Consider the following 18052-nt stretch of genomic DNA (forward strand, 5'->3'; position numbering starts at 1 on the left):
AAAGTGTCCAGAGGGGCAATTTTTTCACCCAGAGGGTGGTGAGTGTCTGGAACGAGCTGCCAGAGGCAGTAGTAGAGGTGGGTAAGATGGGTATCGGGAAATATTGACCAAATACGTGCAACTGAGACGAGCTCAGTGGTTAAAAACTGGTCAGCATGGAGAAGTTGGACTGAAGGGCCTGTTGCCATGCTGTAAACCTCTATGATTCTATGACTTCAGTCATTCCTTATTCCTAAATCTCCAAAGTCTCATTAGTTCTTTCCCCTTCTTTTTAAACTAAAAACCAACTCCCACCAGCATCCTGCTTCACCACATCAATATCTACTTTGTTTCTCCAGACAGCAGTATCTGCCCTCTCTCTATCCCTCCTCGCCATTTCTATTGAGTTACTGCATTGGGTGTGGAAAGTGTCATTGAGATTTCAACAAATTTCTTCTTGAGATTCTCCCCTTGACAATCAGGTCACATTCTCTTTTAATGATGGGATATGGGTATTGCTGGCTGGCTAGTATTTATTGCTCATCCCTAGATGCCGTTGAACTGAATGCCTTTCTAGGACATTTAAAAGTCATCCACGTTGCTGTGGGTCTGGAATCACATGTAGGCCAGACCAAGTCAGGATGGCAGATTTCCTTCCCTGAAGGACGTTAGTGAACCAAATGGGTTTTTACAACAATCAACAATAGTTTCATGGTCATCAGTAGATTCTTAATTCCAGGTTCTTTTAAATTCGAATTTCACCATCTGCTGTGGTAGGATTTGAACCTGGGTCCCCAGAGCATGACACTGGGTCTCTGGATTATTAGAGCCAATACCACCACACCACTGCCTCTCCATGCTTCATGGTAGGAAAAGCTGGGGTTCTCTTCTTGGAGCAAAGGAGACTGAGGGGAGATTTGGAGATTTGATAGAAGTGTTTAAGACAGACTAGACAAGGCAAAACTCTTCCCATTAATTGATGGTGCGTGAAGTAATGGACATAGATATAAGATTTGGGCAAGAGATGTGGGGGAAATGTCAGGAAGAAGCTTTGGGAGAAGTAATGACCTGACACTCACTGTCAATGCAGGTGCTGGAAGTAAAAGCAATCCATGGTTTCAAAAGGAAGATGGATGTGTGATTAGAAGTAATAACTTTGCAGGGAATGAGCTGATCAAGTTGCTCCACAGGGAGCTGGCATGGACTCAACAGGCTGAATGGCTTTCTTCTGTAAATAATTTGATAACTATGAATAAAGATGGATTTTTCAGTAAGGTTTCCTGGCAGCTATAAGTTTACAGGGGAGATTGCACTCAGTTTGATATTGGGATAAAGGCTGTTCACATTTCCACAAGGGGCCCAGTTTTTGTTTCTGCTCAGATGAGGACAAAGTTATTAACTAAATTATATCCAACTTGTTTCAGCATCTTTACATATCCTGGCACCTCCTGACCTATTAACCATTTACCTCCTGCAGGGTTAGAGAACCAATCCCGCTGTTTGCAAAGATCTGTTCAGTGTTTCTGTAAATCAGAAGGAGGCTTTGTCTCAGCACCATGATGTCTTGTAGAGATGCTTCACACAAAGGGTTGTGAATCTGTGGAATTCTCTGCCCAGTGAAGCAGTTGAGGCTGCCTCATTGAATGTTTTTAAGGCAAGGATAGATAAATTTTTGAACAGTAAAGGAATTAAGGGTTATGGTGAGCGGGTGGGTAAGTGGAGCTGAGTCCACAAAAAGATCAGCCATGATCTTACTGAATGGCGGAGCAGACTGGGGGGGGGGGGTGGGGGGGGGGAGGTGGGGGGGGGGGCGGTGGCAGATGGCAGTTCTTATGTTTTTAATGTCACCATGACAGCAGTGTGGTCACGTAGATACTGGATTAAATTGGCACTTTGACAGACTGACACGGTTAGTGATGTTCAGCGTAATTGTAATTAATTGTGAATTATCTCAGAAGTCATTAGGCAGTGTCGTGTCACAATGACATCTGGGACTGATAGACGCTGGATTTTATGCTGTGACCCGGTAGCTGTCATTTTGCAGGAATATTGTTTAATCAGCTTGTGCAGTTTGACCTGGAATAGGTTAACAGCAAGAGACAGGAGTGAAATCCCTAGAGTCGCAGAAACATTGTTAGAATCAATCAGGAGGAATTCAGAGTTACACCCGGTGCACATTTAATCCTTTTCCTTATTCTTTTTAAATCTTTTTTGTCACTTCTTGTGATCTTCCGACTGAGATTTCTATCTGAGTTTCACTGGGACTGGCTCAGATTTTCAGATCTGGTTCCGCGGTCACAGAATCTCAGCAGAGAATTGAAGAACGACTCTGTTCACCATATAGACTGTCCACAACAACCTTTACAATCAACACCCAGCCTTTTAGGGTCGCTCTGAGAAACTTGACATCCAAAGAGTTTGCTTTTCAGGACAATGTCTGTCTGAGTTGCTGTGTGAAGATCTCACACATTACTGTGTTAATCATTCAGCTGTGCTCACTCTCACTCTAAGGCCCCCAGCTTTAATGTCTTAGGCATCTTCTAAGCAGCTTCCCCACCCCACAGCCCCCGTCGCCCCCCACCCCCGGCAATCTCTGCCTCCGAGAGCAGCGAGGACTCACATCTGTGAGATGACTGACTCCCTTTACAAACAGTGCCGTCTATTCCATGGGAACAAAAGAAGGAAAAGGCCACTTGGTCCTTCAGGCCAATCACACTCATGACTGACCTGATTGTGTCCTTACGTCCTGCCGGGTCAGGACTTGTACATCAGAAACTTGGCAATGATCCTCCTTGTCTCAAAAGGCAACCACTTCGCCCCAGAAATCAACCGGATGAAACTTCTCTGAGTTTAAAAATAAAGTTTTCATGGCCCGTGGATGTCGCTGACTGCCGGCATTTATTGTCTATCCCTAATTGCCCTTGGGAAGGTGGTGCTGAGCTGCTGCCTTGGACCCGCTGCAGTCCCTGTGCTGTAGGTACACCCACAGTGCTGTTAGGGAGGAAGTTCCAGATTTTGGTCCAGCGACAATGAAAGAACAGTGATATATTTCTGAGTCAGGATTGTGAGTGACTCGAAGGAGAACTTCCAGGTGGTGGTGTTCCCAGGTATCCATGGCTTTGGAAGTGGCTGTTGGTGGTACACTCAATGTACCAGCAATGTGCAGTGGGGGGAGTGGATGTTTGAGGTGATGGGTGTGGTGCCAGTCAAGCGGGCTGCTTTGTCCTGGATAGTGTTGTTGGAGCTGCCCCCGTCCAGGCGAGTGGAGAATATTCCATCACCATCCTGAGCTCCCATCACTGGCACTGGCATCATCCACAGCTTCAATCCAAGGCCTTGCACTCAGGCTGCTCCATGAGATGAGACGTCTCAGCACATTTATCGTGGGCCGAAGGGCCTGTTCTGCGCTGTAATGTTTTATTGCCAAGGATTCACAGTGTTAACTTCAGTCAATGTGACATTGCGGTGTTTTGAGATTTTGGAGACTGCAATATAAACACAAATTCATTCTTTCTTTCCAATAGTTTATTTGTTAAAAATGTAGATATTCCACAATGTGAAATACAGAACATTACAATCTGTATTTCACTAAAACATTTAGCATTAACAACAGTTAAATATATTAATGTATTCATATTTTAAATCAATGCAGTAGTAAATGTTGATTTTATAACTTCCATATTTTAAATAGTCTATTGATGAATTTTTATCCAATATACTTTGTTGTATATTTCTTCTTCATGGAACTTAGTTATTTAATTCAAAGAGTCGTTTCTACAAAGGTCTGTTTGAAGTATATAGAAGCAGCAAAGTTAGATAATAAGTATGAAGGAATAAGATAGATATATGTAATATATTGATCAGAATTCTCCAGCAGTTCCCATTCCGCTGTCGCTGCCAATGAGAACATAGAATTTGGTGCTCAGCCAAATCTTCATTCACTGCAGTGAGACTGGAGAATCCCAGCTGTGGGACTGGAGAATCGGAAAATCCCAGCCGTGTGTGAGACTGGAGAATCCCAGCTGCAGGCGAGGCTGGAGAATTCTGGTCCAGTGCTGGAAATATTAAATTTCAATCCAAGTAAAAGCAACACTGAGATTAGGAAATGAGTTTCCATAAAGAATTTGACCTCTTGTTCTGTGAACAAAGGGATTTTCACACTAACTTCATTGCAGTATTAATGTGACCCTAATAAATAAACTTTGAGCTTTAAAACTTTAAATTGAGGTTCAGTGGAAAGGGTTCGAATGTTATTAAAACTCAGGCTGCTATCTGACTGACCACCCAGATCACATTCCTGGCTTAGACCAATTTCACCTAAATAATTTTATTCTGGCTGCTTCTCCTTTATCTCTATAGCTGATGTTTATTCATCAATTATGAATTGCTGTAAAGTAACTAGTAATTCATCTAATTAGGATATAAGGGTAGATGGATTTTTAATATCTGTGGCATTTGTATCCTGATAAAAAATAAAGCCCCAAATATCATGAATTTAACAATATTGCTTGCACCACAGATCAATCGTAAAAATATTCACAATGATATGTTTAGGCGATGTTTTTTCTGATGTTTAATTTTATGATGATTCTAAAGTTTTGGTGACTGGTGGAGGTCTCGCTCCCATGCTCATTGCTATCAATTTTGTGATTTTAATACCAGCCATTTACATTCCAATGTAAAAATTAGATCCAGACATAGCATAGACTTTGCAGCTAAACGTTTCAAAATTTAAACCAAATGTTTAAATCATTTCGAAAATATTTCATTCTGTGTTTCTGCATAATGAGTTGCAATGAAGTGATGATCAAATACCAGGTCCAGTTAGAAACTGAAATGTGCTTTTTGGAATCATTTGCCATAAATACTGAACATTCAAGAAAAGATATTTCTGTATTTAAACAGACAGAAGAAACAGATTAAAGCATAATTATTGGATAATCAATTCTGAACAACATTGGAAATCGCCTGAAATTAAAAAGTGGAAATCAAACAAAGAGCATTCTGGAATGAATTTAAACGTAGGAAAATCATTCCTGAAACAAAGGCAACGGAATCTATCCAACACAGTCACTGGAATGTACAGGCTTTGGTTAATTAACACGAAGAAACAGTTTATAAGAAGCTGATTGCCAGAAAATATCCATAATTAAGGCAGTAAAATATCAGATATTGGTGAAAACTTCATCATTAATGAGTGTATAAAGCCTGTCAGCATTCAGCAAAAATTTTATTCTGCAAAGTATTGTAAGCAAGAATAATAATGTTTAACAATCACAATGCATTCACAATACAACCATTCATTACTTTATTAAAAACACGGGTTTAAAGTCCTAATTCTGCCAGTTGGATGTTTTGACTAAAGAATAACAATGTGGACCAATCATCACCTGGCATCCTAAACACCATCCTCCTCCTGTTCAATTCTAACTTTGTAAAAATGTGTTTACAGACTGATTACATAAATGAAATGGAGATAAGGAAGCTGGATATGGACTGGGATTATTGTTCAAGATCTTCAGTCCTACAATACACGGTAATATTCATCTTCACAATGTTGTTAGTCGCTCACAATTACAAAAGCAGCATTTCAGACAATGTCTGACGTCTTGTTTATAGAACAAACACATCTCAAAGTTTCAAAGTGCAATGTGTGTTTGCTGACAGCCTGTCTGTTCGTGTTCACATATTCAGGGCAATCTCAACAGTAGCAATCTCTTTGCTTCTGTATCGAAAGTTCAAACAATTATTGCAAAACATTCCCTGGAATCAAATTGATTCGTTTTTGCAAAACAACAAATTTGATAAATGATTGTGGGCCAGTCAATACACAGCATGCGGATTGTAATTAATTAGCATTTGTTTTTAAACCAGGCTTGCTCCTTTCTAAGCCCACCCCTTTTGTAACTTAACTGTCAAAAGAAGTTCCTCTGAATCGGTGGCAAGAACATGTTTTTAAAAATCCCAATTACAACAAAGTTGTTAATGAAGAATTCACATCTCCTCAAATATTTCACCTGAGGGTCATCCCGAAATGATTCACAAACAGGATCAACTCATTATGCTCAGAAAACACTCACTTATATTTGCACTGTAGAATCCTAAATTAAACACTAAAAATCCAAGTACTTCAGCAGAATAAATAATTTATAATCTTTTGGTTTCAGTGATTATAAGTTAAGCACTTTGTCACTTTTTTGCAATTTGTAATCTTTTTGCACCAATTTTTGCTACGTCTTCCACTCATTTATTTTCTCCATTTTTCACACAGGAATCTCCTGTTAACTTGTACATCATTATTAATTTCCTCTTGGAGAAATGATATAAATGACATACGAACAGAGACTGACATCTCAATGCTGAGAAAAGTCAGTAGAATGGTGCAGGAATCAGAAGTTGCCATTAAAATGCAATTAGTGAACATTAATTGATCAGATAGTGTGATCTTCAGATTGTTTCCCCTTTTAGGCAGGAAGTTCCAGTTCATGGTGATATCTTCAGAGGTTTGCCATCCTTATCGTATTGGTAGACAAGCATCTTGATGCAATGGGAGTTTGCAGGAGAAATCCATGGACTGCTGGTGATGGAAAAGTTATGGTTTGTGTAAAAGTGCACCGGCTGTTTCTGACACTTAACAAAGGCCTTCAGCGTCCCAGCTGCCATTGTACGGAAACGTTTACTAATAAAGCAATAAAGGAAGAAATTGATTGCTGTGTTGAGTAAAGCTAGCATGTTGGCAATATCTGACACAATGTGAACTAACCAACCATTATTTATCGGTGATACGTAGACATGGTAAAGGATCATTACCATCCTTGGTGCCCAGAGGATCGCAAATATAGTTGTAATAGTGAGCAAAATGGCCGTTGTTTTCCCAGTGGAATATCCCCGCATGCGGAAATGATTTTTCCTTTTAAGTTTATGAACAATAATTGAATTCAGAAGAAAGAATATTGAACATGGCACTAAGTATACAGTAAAGCAGTGGATCCAAATCAGGATCTGATGCATGGAGGTACGTGTATAGTTTTCAGTCCAGATGTTAGGCCACCAGTAATATGGAATGCTGGTCAATAAACAAATGATGTACACACTCAATATCACTTTCCGTGTGCGAGCTGGATACGATACCGTGTGGTACTTTAATGGGTGACATACAGCAATGTACCTGTCAATGGTTAAAGGAACAGTTATCCAAATTGATGTGTGATTGGAAGAGAATTCTAAGACTCCAATAATTTTGTCCAGTATTTGAGGCAGCTGTTCACCCAAAATGAAATCTTCAAGCAGAAAGTCAAGAAAGACGATGAAGAAAAGAACGAGGATATCTGCGGCAGCCAATGCCAGGAGATAATTGTAGGAGGATTTCTGCCTTCTAGCCACAAGCCGGGAAAGGATAATAACGGTCAGAATGTTAGCTGGGAAAAAAAGAACAGTTTATTTAGACATTGTACTGCCAACCAATTTCTCATTTCAAACTTCTTGATATGCTGAGAATATTTTATTTGCCTGAAGTAAAACTAAATTCTTTCAAACTGATTTCAGGCAAAATATTTTCTCCTTTTCAGTCAAGGCAAATTCTGCGTAATTTTTAATTTTGTATTGCGCTATCAAAAATATCCGAGACTTTAGAGTCATAGAGGTTTACAGCATGGCCCAATGTATCCACGCCACCCTTTTATTCAAAACCCCAAAGCTAATCCCAATTGCCCATACTTGGCTCACATCCCTCTATACCCATTGTATCCATGTAACTGTCTAAGTGCTTTTTAAAAGATAAAATTGTACCCGCCTCTACCACTACCTCTGACAACTTGTTCCAAACAGTCATCACCCTCTGTGTGAAAAAAATTGCCCCTCTGGACCCTTCTGTATCTCTCCCTTTCTCACCTTAAAACTATGCCCTCTAGTTGGGGCTGCTTTCCCTTGAAAGACGGCGACTGAGGGGAGATCTAATAGAGGTGTATAAGATTATGACGGGTATAGACAGAGTAAACAGTGGTAAGCTTTTACCTATGTTAGAAACGCACAGTACGAGGGGCCACAGGCTTAGGGTGGGGGGGGGGAGGGGCGAGGTATAACACAGATATTAGAGGGAGGTTTTTCACACAGAGGGTAGTGGGGGTATGGAATGCTCTGCCAAGTAAGGTGGTGGAGGCAGGCACGCTGGAGTTGTTTAAGAGTAACTTAGACAGGCACATGAGTGGGTTGGAGATGGAGGGATATAGGAGATTGTTTTAAATAAGGTTCAGTAGCCTTGGGATGTCCCTGGTAACGTATAAGGATGTGGATGATACTGATGTTTTTCTCTTTTAATTCACAGGTGCTTCGGTCCGCCTTGTTGTCCAACGAGGGGCATACACACGATGGGTCGTACTGGGGCTGCTCTTGGATGTTCGAGAATAGCCTAGTGCTTCATGTCGTTAGTGTGTGCTTAAACTGGACCAGATACTGGGCAAGACGACAGCTCAGTGACTATCACTGTTTGCTGTGCAGACACATGGATTTGGGCCGGTGTCTGTGGGAGTTTGCGCATTCTCCCCGTGCTTGCGTGGGTTTTCTCCGGGTGCTCCAGTTTCCTCCCACACCCCAAAGATGTGCTGTTAGGCTGATTGGAGGTAATAAATTGTCCCTAAATTAGTTTCCCTCAATGTGGATGGCCATAAGAATAGATAAGGGTCATGGGTGGAGGGGGGAATGATAATGTTAAAATGGCGGCGCGGGCTCGTTGGGCCGAAGGGCCTGTTTCCCGGGCTGTTTTTGTTCTTTGTTCTTTAGTTTTAGACTCCCCTACCTTTGGGAAAAGATATTGACTATCTACCTTGTCTGTGCCCCTCATTATTTTATTGACCTCGAGAAGGTCACCCCTCAGCCTCCTACGTGCCAGAGAAAAAAGCCCCAGTCTATTCAGCCTCTCCTTATAACTCAATCCATCAAGTCCTGGTAGCATCCTAGTAAATCTTTTCTGCGCTCTTTCTAGTTTAATAATATCCTTTCTAAAATAGGGTGACCAGAATTGTACACAGGATTCCAAGTGTGACCTTCCCAATGTCTTGTACAACTTCAACAAGACGTCCCAACTCCTGTATTCAATGTTCTGACCGATGAAACCAAGCTTGCTGAATGCCTTCTTCACCACTCTGTCCACCTGTGACTCCACTTTCAAAGAGCTATGGACATGTACCCCTAGATCTCTTTGTTCTGTAACTCCCCCTAATTCCCTACCATTAACTGAGTAAGTCCTGCCCTGGTTCAACCTACCAACATACATCACTTATCGTTTGTCTAAATTAACTCCATCTGTCATTTGTCAGCCCACTGGCCCAATTGATCAAGATCCCGCTGCAATTGGAGATAACCTTCCTCACTGTCCATCATTCCACCTATCTTAGTGTCATCTGCAAACTTACTAACCATGCCCCCTATATTCTTGTCCAAGTTTTGATCTTTGTCTGAGGATAAACAAGATATAAAACAATCTTGGTCCCTTTAATTCCCTTTAATAAGAACATAGAACATTACAGTGCAGTACAGGCCCTTCGGCCCTCGATGTTGCACCGACCAGTGGAACCAATCTAATGACCCTCTAACCTAAACTATTCCAATGTTATCCATATGCCTATCCACTGTCCATTTGAATGCCCTTAAAGTTGGCGAGTCCACAACTGCTGCAGGCAGGGCATTCCACACCCTTACTACCCTCTGAGTAAAGAACCTACCTCTGACATCCGTCCTATAATTACCACCCCTCAATTTAAAGCTATGTCCCCTCGTGTTAGCCATCACCATCCGAGGAAAAAGGCTCTCAATGTCCACCCTATCTAACCCTCTGATCATCTTATAAGAACGTAAGAACATAAGAAATAGGAGCAGGAGTAGGCCATCTAGCCCTTCGAGCCTGCCCCGCCATTCAATAAGATCATGGCTGATCTGAAGTGGATCAGTTCCACATGACAGATCAGCCATGATCTTATTGAATGGTGGGGCAGGCTTGAGGGGCTAGATGGCCTACTCCTGCTCCTATTTCTTATGTTCTTATTGAAACATAGAAGGAAACTGATAAGCGGACACAGGGAGGCTGGTTCTTCCTTTAGGGGAGACTGAAGATAGTAGGCATAATTTAGGAATCTAGCACTCAGTATGGAGATGAGGGGAAATAGTTTCTCTCAGAGGGGTGCTGGTCTCTGGGATTCTCTTCCCCAGGGTGCAATGGGGCTGGGGGGTCAGTGAATTTATTCAAGGCAGAATTAATCAGATTCCTGATAAACCAGGGAGCTCGGCCGGGGGAGTTGGGGCAGGGGGGGGGGGAATGTTGTTACAGGAGGAGCTGGAGGTGGGGAAGCTGGGGTGGGGAGAGCTGGGGAGGCAGAACCTGAGGTTGGGAGCTGGGGGTCAGGTGGATCTAGAGGGGAGGGGGAGCTGGGAGGCAGGCAGAGCTGGGGGGAAGGCAGGGGGGAGGGAAGCTGGCGGGGAGCTGGGGGTGGAAGCTGGGGCGGGGGGAGAGCTGGGGGCAGGGGGAGCTGGTGGGTGGGGAAGCTGGGGAGGAGTTGGGGGGAGAGCTGGGGGTGAACTGGGGGGGGCAGGAAAGAGCTGGGGGGAGGGGCATAGGCAGGAAAGTGAAATGGAGACAACAACCAGATTAGCCAAGATTTTATTGAACAGTGGAGTGTGTCTGGAGGGCTGAGTGGCCTCCTCTCTGTTCCCATGTTTCCTATTCTTGTGACATAGCTTTGTTGTGTCGACTGTTTAAAGTGAAACTTATGTTTTATTTGAAATATCTATCACCTGATAATTAATGTTTGATTTTAGATTAAAGGTTTTGAAAGTGAATTTTTTTTTCCCTAATGACTCTGTGAGATCCCTTTCTTTCCAAAAGTTAACGACTTTGACAGGGATTGTAATACAATTTGTGATTGGGACTGGAGTTTCTCATGGTGTACACATTCTGTTTCAAACAGAAATAAGAGATGGTTATTATTAAACTCTTGAGGATGAAGTTGGACTGTTCTGAAATGGTGAATATTGTTGTCCTGTCAGCTCGAGCGGTTGCTGAATCTGTCAGAGTTTTGTTTTCTCTCTGTGAGTGACAAATCCACTTGCCAATTCCCTCGTTCACTTTACTTCCCAAGCAACAATCAACAAGTACAGTTTCAGTGCTCAGAACAGAGTCACAGTCACGCCAAACACTGCGGGGAAACAGAAATCTAATTGCAGACTGAAAGCTGGAATATCTGGAGGTCAGTAACGATCTCCCTCAAATCAGCTCCAATAGCAGCTAGCAATCTCTTCAATGCAGTAGCTTTATTATTTACAAGTTAATTAACTGAAAGAAGAGGAAGCATCCTCGCTGCCTGATAATAATGCAAGCCTTTCATTTCCTTTCATATGATGTAAAAAGCCAAAATTGCATTATTTTGGGTTACATTGTTCAATTTAGCTAACATTTATACTTCACAGGGTTTCTGGAGCAAGTTACTGAGTGAAGTCAACACCAAACCACAGAGTTTATTGTTATTGAGAGAGTTCATGAAACTGTTTGGTATCACAGCTCTCGTCCCACAGAACCCAGTGTCCCAGCTATCCCCAATTCCCATTTTCATTCAATAAAAAAGTGGTCAAAAAATATTCGAATGGATGGGAATGGCAGCCATGGTGAGGCACTGTTAGAAAATTCACATTCTAATCAAATTAAATATTGCCAGGGATTCTCCCAGGCTGCTGTGTGGCTCAATGGACAGAGCGGGTCGGGAGAGATCAGTGGTGGCTGTTACACAGGATTCACACTCGACACCTGGCCTTCTGCACCTCTCCCAGGCTAAGTGTTTGAGTGTAACCACCTCCACAACAGGGATGTTGGCCTCTATAGCGAGGGGGATTGAATATAAAAGCAGGGAGGTCTTGCTGCGGCTGTACAGGGCATTGGTGAGGCTGCAGCTGGAGTACTGTGTGCAGTTTTGGTCGCTGCACTTGCGCAAAGATATTTTGGCCTTGGAGGGAGTGCAGAGGAGATTCACTAGGCTGATACCGGAGATGAGGGGTTTGGCCTATGAAGACAGACTGAATAGACTGGGTCTGTACTCGTTGGAGTTTAGAAGGATGAGGGGGGATCTTATAGAGACGTATAAGATAATGATGGGGATGGATAGGGTAGAGGTAGAGAGATTCTTCCCACTTAGAAAGGACAGCAGGACTAGAGGGCACAGCCTCAAGATAAGGGGGGGGTAGTTTAGATCAGAGTTGAGGAGGAACTTCTTCACTCAAAGGGTGGTGAATCTCTGGAATTCTCTGCCCGTTGAAGTGGTGGAGGCTGCCTCGCTAAATATATTTAAGTCACGGGTAGATAGGTTTCTGATAGACAAGGGAATTAAGGGTTATGGGGAGAAAGCGGGAAAGTGGAACTGAGCCACTTCAGATCAGCCATGATCTTATTGAATGGTGGGGCAGGCTCGAAGGGCTAGATGGCCTACTCCTGCACCTATTTCTTATGTTCTTATGTTCATGCCTCTCATAATCTTGTAGACTTCTATCAGGATCGCCCCTCAACCTCTGTCGCTCCAGTGAGAACAAACCAAGTTTCTCCAACCTCTCCTCATAGCTAATGCCCTCCATACCAGGCAACATCCTGGTAAATCTTTTCTGTACCCTCCCCAAAACCTCCACATCCTTCTGGTAATGTGGCGACCAGAATTGAACACTATATTCCAAGTGTGGCCTCACTAAGGTTCTATAAAGCTGCAACATGACTTGACAATTTTTAAGCTCAATGCCCCGGCCGATGAAGGCAAGCATGCCGTATACCTTACTGACGACCTTCTTTTGAGTAGAAGCACCGATCAATAAAATAAATATTAAAGATGGGGGGGGGGGGGAACAATGGGGGGGGGAACAGTGGGGGGCGGGGAACAGTGGGGGGGGACAGTGGCGGGGGGGACAGTGGGGGGGGACAGTGGGGGGGGAACAGTGGTGGGGGGGACAGTGGGGGGGGACAGTGGAGGGGGGGGACAGTGGGGGGGGAACAGTGGGGGGGGACAGTGGGGGGGGACAGTGGGGGGGGGAACAGTGGTGGGGGGGACAGTGGGGTGGGGAACAGTGGAGGGGGGGACAGTGGGGGGGACAGTGGGGGCAGGGGGGACAGTGGGGGCGGGGCGGGGGGGTGGTGGGGTGATGGCAGCTACTGATGAGACACTGTAACTAACACAAAATGTCAAAGAAAATGTCACCAGGGGGACACCAGGGGGATATTAATCCCAGGGGGACTAATATCTTGGAGGGAAGACTGGCTAAGGCTACCGGGGGACTTTTAAACTAGAAAGGATGGGGGGAGGGAATTGTGATGGGGAGACTGGGACGGAGGAGGTTAGCTCCCAGGTAGGGAAGGACTGTAGACAGTATGAGAGGGAGGTTAGACAGGGGGTGGAGAATGGAAATGCCCAGACTGAGGGGCTGAAGTGTATCTATTTTAATGCCAGGAGTGTAGTAAATAAGGTAGATGAGCTTAGGGCGTGGATTGCTGCTTGGCAATGTGATGTGGTGGCCATTACGGAGACTTGGATGTCTCAGGTACAGGACTGGGTACTTCAGGTGCCAGGATTCAGATGCTTCAGGAAGGACAGGGAGGGTGGCAGAAGAGGTGGTGGAGTGGCACTGTTGATCAGGGACAGTGTCATGGCTGCAGAGAAGGAGGATGACGTGGAGGGACTATCTACAGAGTCTCTGTGGGTGGAAGTTAGGACCAGCAAAGGGTCGAAAACTTGGCTGGGTGTATTCTATAGGCCGCCCAATAGTGACAGGGAAGTTGAGGTACAGACAGGGAAACAGATTCTAGAGAGATGTAGTAATAACAGAGTTGTCATGATGGGGGACTTCAATTTCCCAAACATCAACTGGAATATCCCTAGGGTAAGGGGTTTGGATGGGGAGGAGTTTGTTAGGTGTGTTCAGGAAGGTTTCCTGACACAGTACGTGGATAAGCCTACGAGAGGAGAGGCTGTACTTGACCTGGTACTGGCGAATGAACCAGGACAGGTGACGGATCTCTCGGTAGGAGAGCATCTTGGGAATGGTGATCATAATTCTATCTCCTTCACAATTGCATTGGAACGAGATAGGATCAGGCAGGCTGGGAAGGTGTTTGTCTGGAGTAAGGGGAAATACGAAGACATCAGGAAGTTAATTGGACAAATAAACTGGAAGGAGGCATTCTTGGGGAAAAGTACCGAAGGAAGGTGGCGGATATTCAAGGAATGTTTGTCTGGAGCTCTGCACGACAACGTTCCGATGAGACAAGGAGGTTTTGGTAGGTTGCGGGAACCGTGGTGCACGAAGGCTGTGTTGAACCTAGTCAGGAGGAAAAGGAAGGTGTACAAAAGGGTCAGGGAGCTAGGAGATGTTAAGGATCTTGAGGAGTATAAGGATTGTAGAAAGGCGCTTAAAAGGGAAATTAGGAGAGCCAGAAGGGGTCATGAGAAGACCTTGGCAGGTAAGATTAAGGAGAATCCCAAGGCCTTCTATAAATATGTGAAAAGTAAAAGGATGAGAAGGGATAGGACCTATAAAAGGTGAAGGGGGAAAGGTCTGTGTGGAACCAGAGGAAATGGCAGAGGTGCTTAATGAGTACTTTGCCTCAGTATTCACGGTGGAAACTGATCTGGGAGATTTTGCTACGGATTTGAAACAGATGGAAAAGATTGAGGATGTGGATATTAAGGAGGAGGATGTGTTAGAACTTTTGAATTCTATCAAGGTAGATAAGTCGCCGGGACCAGATGGGATGTACCCCAGGATACTGTGGGAGGCGAGAGAAGTGATTGCAAAGCCCCTGGCGATGATCTTTGCGTCGTCGATGGAGACGGGAGAGGTTCCGGAAGATTGGAGGATTGAGGATGTAGTTCCTATTTTCAAGAAAGGGAACAGAGATAGCCTGGGAAATTACCGACCGGTGAGTCTGACCTCAGTGGTTGGTAAGCTGATGGAGAGGCTTCTGAGGGACAAGATCTACGAGCATTTGGAGAGGTTTGACATGATCAGAAATAGTCAGCATGGTTTTGTCAAGGGCAGGTCGTGCCTTACGAGCCTAGTTGAGTTCTTCGATAATGTGACTGAACACATTGATGAAGGAAGTGCCGTGGACGTGGTGTACATGGACTTCAGCAAGGCGTTTGATAAGGTCCCCCATGCAAGACTTCTTGAGAAGGTGAGAGGGCATGGGATCCAAGGGTCTTTGGCCTTGTGGATCCAGGACTGGCTTGCCTGCAGAAGGCAGAGAGTGGTTGTGGATGGGTCTTTTTCAGCATGGAGGTCAGTCACCAGTGGAGTGCCCCAGGGATCTGTTCTAGGACCCTTGCTGTTTGTCATTTTCATAAATGACCTGGATGAGGAAATGGAGGGATGGGTTAGTAAGTTCGCTGATGACACGAAGGTCGGTGGTGTTGTGGATGGTCTGGAAGGATGTCAAAAGTTGCAGCAGGACATAAATAGGATGCAAGACTGGGCGGAGAAGTGGCAGATGGACTTCAACGCGGATAAATGTGTAGTGGTCCATTTTGGCAGGACCAATGGGATGAACGGGTGCACTATCAAGGGCAGAAGTCTGAGTAGTGTTGAAGAGCAGAAGGATCTTGGGGTCCGGGTCCACAGGACTCTTAAATCGGCCTCGCAGGTGGAGGATGTGGTCAAGAAGGCGTATGGTGTACTGGCCTTCATTAATCGAGGGATTGAGTTTAGGAGTCGGGAGGTAATGCTGCAACTTTATAAGACCCTTGTCAGGCCTCATTTGGAGTACTGTGCGCAGTTCTGGTCGCCTCACTATAGGAAAGATGTAGAAGCTATTGAAAGGGTACAGAGGAGATTTACAAGGATGTTGCCTGGACTGGGAGGCATGCCTTGTGAAGTTAGGTTGAGGGAGCTGGGACTCTTTTCCCTGGAGAGACGAAGGTTGAGAGGCGACCTGATAGAAGTTTATAAAATGTTGAGAGGAATAGATAGGGTGGATTCTCAGAGGCTATTTCCCCGGGTTGAAATGGTCGCTACGAGAGGACACAGATTTAAGGTGCGGGGAGGGAGGTTCAGAAGTGATGTTAGGGGTAAGTTTTTCACTCAGAGGGTGGTGAGTGAATGGAATCGGCTGCCGTCAGTGGTGGTGGAGGCGAACTCGCTGGGGTCTTTTAAAAGACTTCTGGATGAGTACATGGGGTTTTATGGGATTGGGGGTTATAGATAGGTCTATAGATTGGTAGGTGTTGATTAGATCGGCGCAACTCGTGGGCCGAAGGGCCTGTTTGTGCTGTAGTGTTCTATGTTCTATGTTCTATGTCACCAATGTAAACATTCCCAGGGGTCTCGATGTGTTGCAGTCTCTGCAGAGCCCAGTGGGCAAGGATGGTGAGAATGCCGGTGTCAGTCTCCTGTTTATAAGCCCATCACCTATTTCTATTCACCAGAACAATATCATTGACATGTGCTATTCTTTAGAAACTGATATTGCAGTAGAGCCTCTCCATCGCTTTTTCTTGCTTCTTACAAATTGCGGAATTTAATTTGTGAGATTTCTATCATTAGTATGTTGCCTCCAGTTAGCTGCTGTTGTCATTGTATCAAAGGAGACTAGTGGTTCAGAATACTCCTGTTTACAGAGCTGGAGAGAGAAACTATCCAAGATCAATTAGAAACTCAAAGGATTCCAGTTGTAAGGAGCAGTTTAATTGGATTGGTTTAAAGAGGTGAATCTGAAGAGGTTCATACAGGATGTGCATGATTATTATTGTACGATGTGGTTATAAACTTGGCTTTTGCATTTTCAGTAACTAAATTATAGTGAAAACCTGAATGAAACAGAGTTTGATTTTTACCCAGTGCTGAAGCCCAGGGCTGTAGGGAAAAGCTTGGGAACTACAGGCCAGTGAGCCTTACATCTGTGGTGGGTAAATTGTTGGAAGGTATTTTGAGAGACAGGATCTACAGGCATTTAGAGATGCAAGGGCTGATTAGGGGCAGTCAGCATGGCTTTGTGAGTGGAAAATCATGTCTCACAAATTTGATTGCGTTTTTTTGAAGGGGTAACCAAGAAGGCAGATGAGGGCAGTGCGGTTGATGTTGTCTACATGGACTTTAGCAAGGCCTTTGACAAGGTACCACATGGTAGATTGTTGCATAAGATTAAATCTCACTGGATCCAGGGTGAGGTATCTAAATGGATGCAAAATTGGTTTCTTGACAGAAGTCAGAGGATGGTTGTCAAGAGTTGCTTTTCAAACTGGAGGCCTGTGACCAGCGGTGTGCCTCAGGGATCAGTGCTGGGCCCACTGATATTTGTCATTTATATTAATGATCTGGATGAGAATATAGGAGGCATGGTTAGTAAGTTTGCAGATGACACTAAGATAGTGGACAGTGAAGAAAGTTATCTCCGATTACAATGGGATCTTGATCAATTGGGCCAGTGGGCTGACGAATGGCAGATGGAGTTTAATTTAGATAAATGTGAGGTGATGCATTTTGGTAGATTGAACCAGGGCAGGACTTACTCAGTTAATGGTAGGGCGTTGGGGAGAGTTACAGAACAAAGAGATCTAGGGGTACAGGTTCATAGCTCCTTGAAAGTGGAGTCGCAGGTGGACAGAGTGGTGAAGAAGGCATTCAGAATGCTTGGTTTCATCGGTCAGAACATCGAATACAGGAATTGGGACATCTTGTTAAAGTTGTACAAGACATTGGTAAGACCACACTTGGAATACTGTGTATAGTTCTGGTCACCCTATTAGAGAAAGGATATTATTAAACTAGCAAGGGTCCAGAAGAGATTTACTAGGATGCTACTGGGACTTGATGGTTTGAGTTATAAGGAGAGGCTGGATAGACTGGGACTTTTTTCTCTGGAGTGTAGGAGGCTGAGGGGTGATCTTATAGAGGTCTATAAAATAATGGGGGGCACAGATCAGTGAGATAGTCAATATCTTTTCCCAAAGGTAGGGGAGTCTAAAACTAGAGGGCAGAGGTTTAAGGTGAGAGGGGAGAGATACAAAAGTGTCCAGAGGGGCAATTTTTTCACCCAGAGGGTGGTGAGTGTCTAGAATGA

At 44.2% G+C, this 18052-nt stretch overlaps 1 protein-coding gene across 1 annotated transcript in view; it reads right to left on the reverse strand.

The window, feature by feature from the left end:
- Positions 1-6462: 6462 nt before the first annotated feature.
- Positions 6463-18052, reverse strand: part of gpr139 (G protein-coupled receptor 139) — an 80112-nt gene continuing 68522 nt past the window's right edge. The window contains exon 2 of the mRNA XM_080206174.1: positions 6463-7397. Within this exon, the coding sequence (XP_080062300.1) occupies positions 6463-7397 (935 nt within the window). The remainder of the gene's footprint in view (positions 7398-18052) is intronic.

Source organism: Carcharhinus amblyrhynchos, chromosome 18 (genome assembly GCF_965287045.1).
Source record: "Carcharhinus amblyrhynchos chromosome 18, sCarAmb.v2.hapA, whole genome shotgun sequence".
Taxonomy (NCBI): Eukaryota; Metazoa; Chordata; class Chondrichthyes; order Carcharhiniformes; family Carcharhinidae; genus Carcharhinus; species Carcharhinus amblyrhynchos.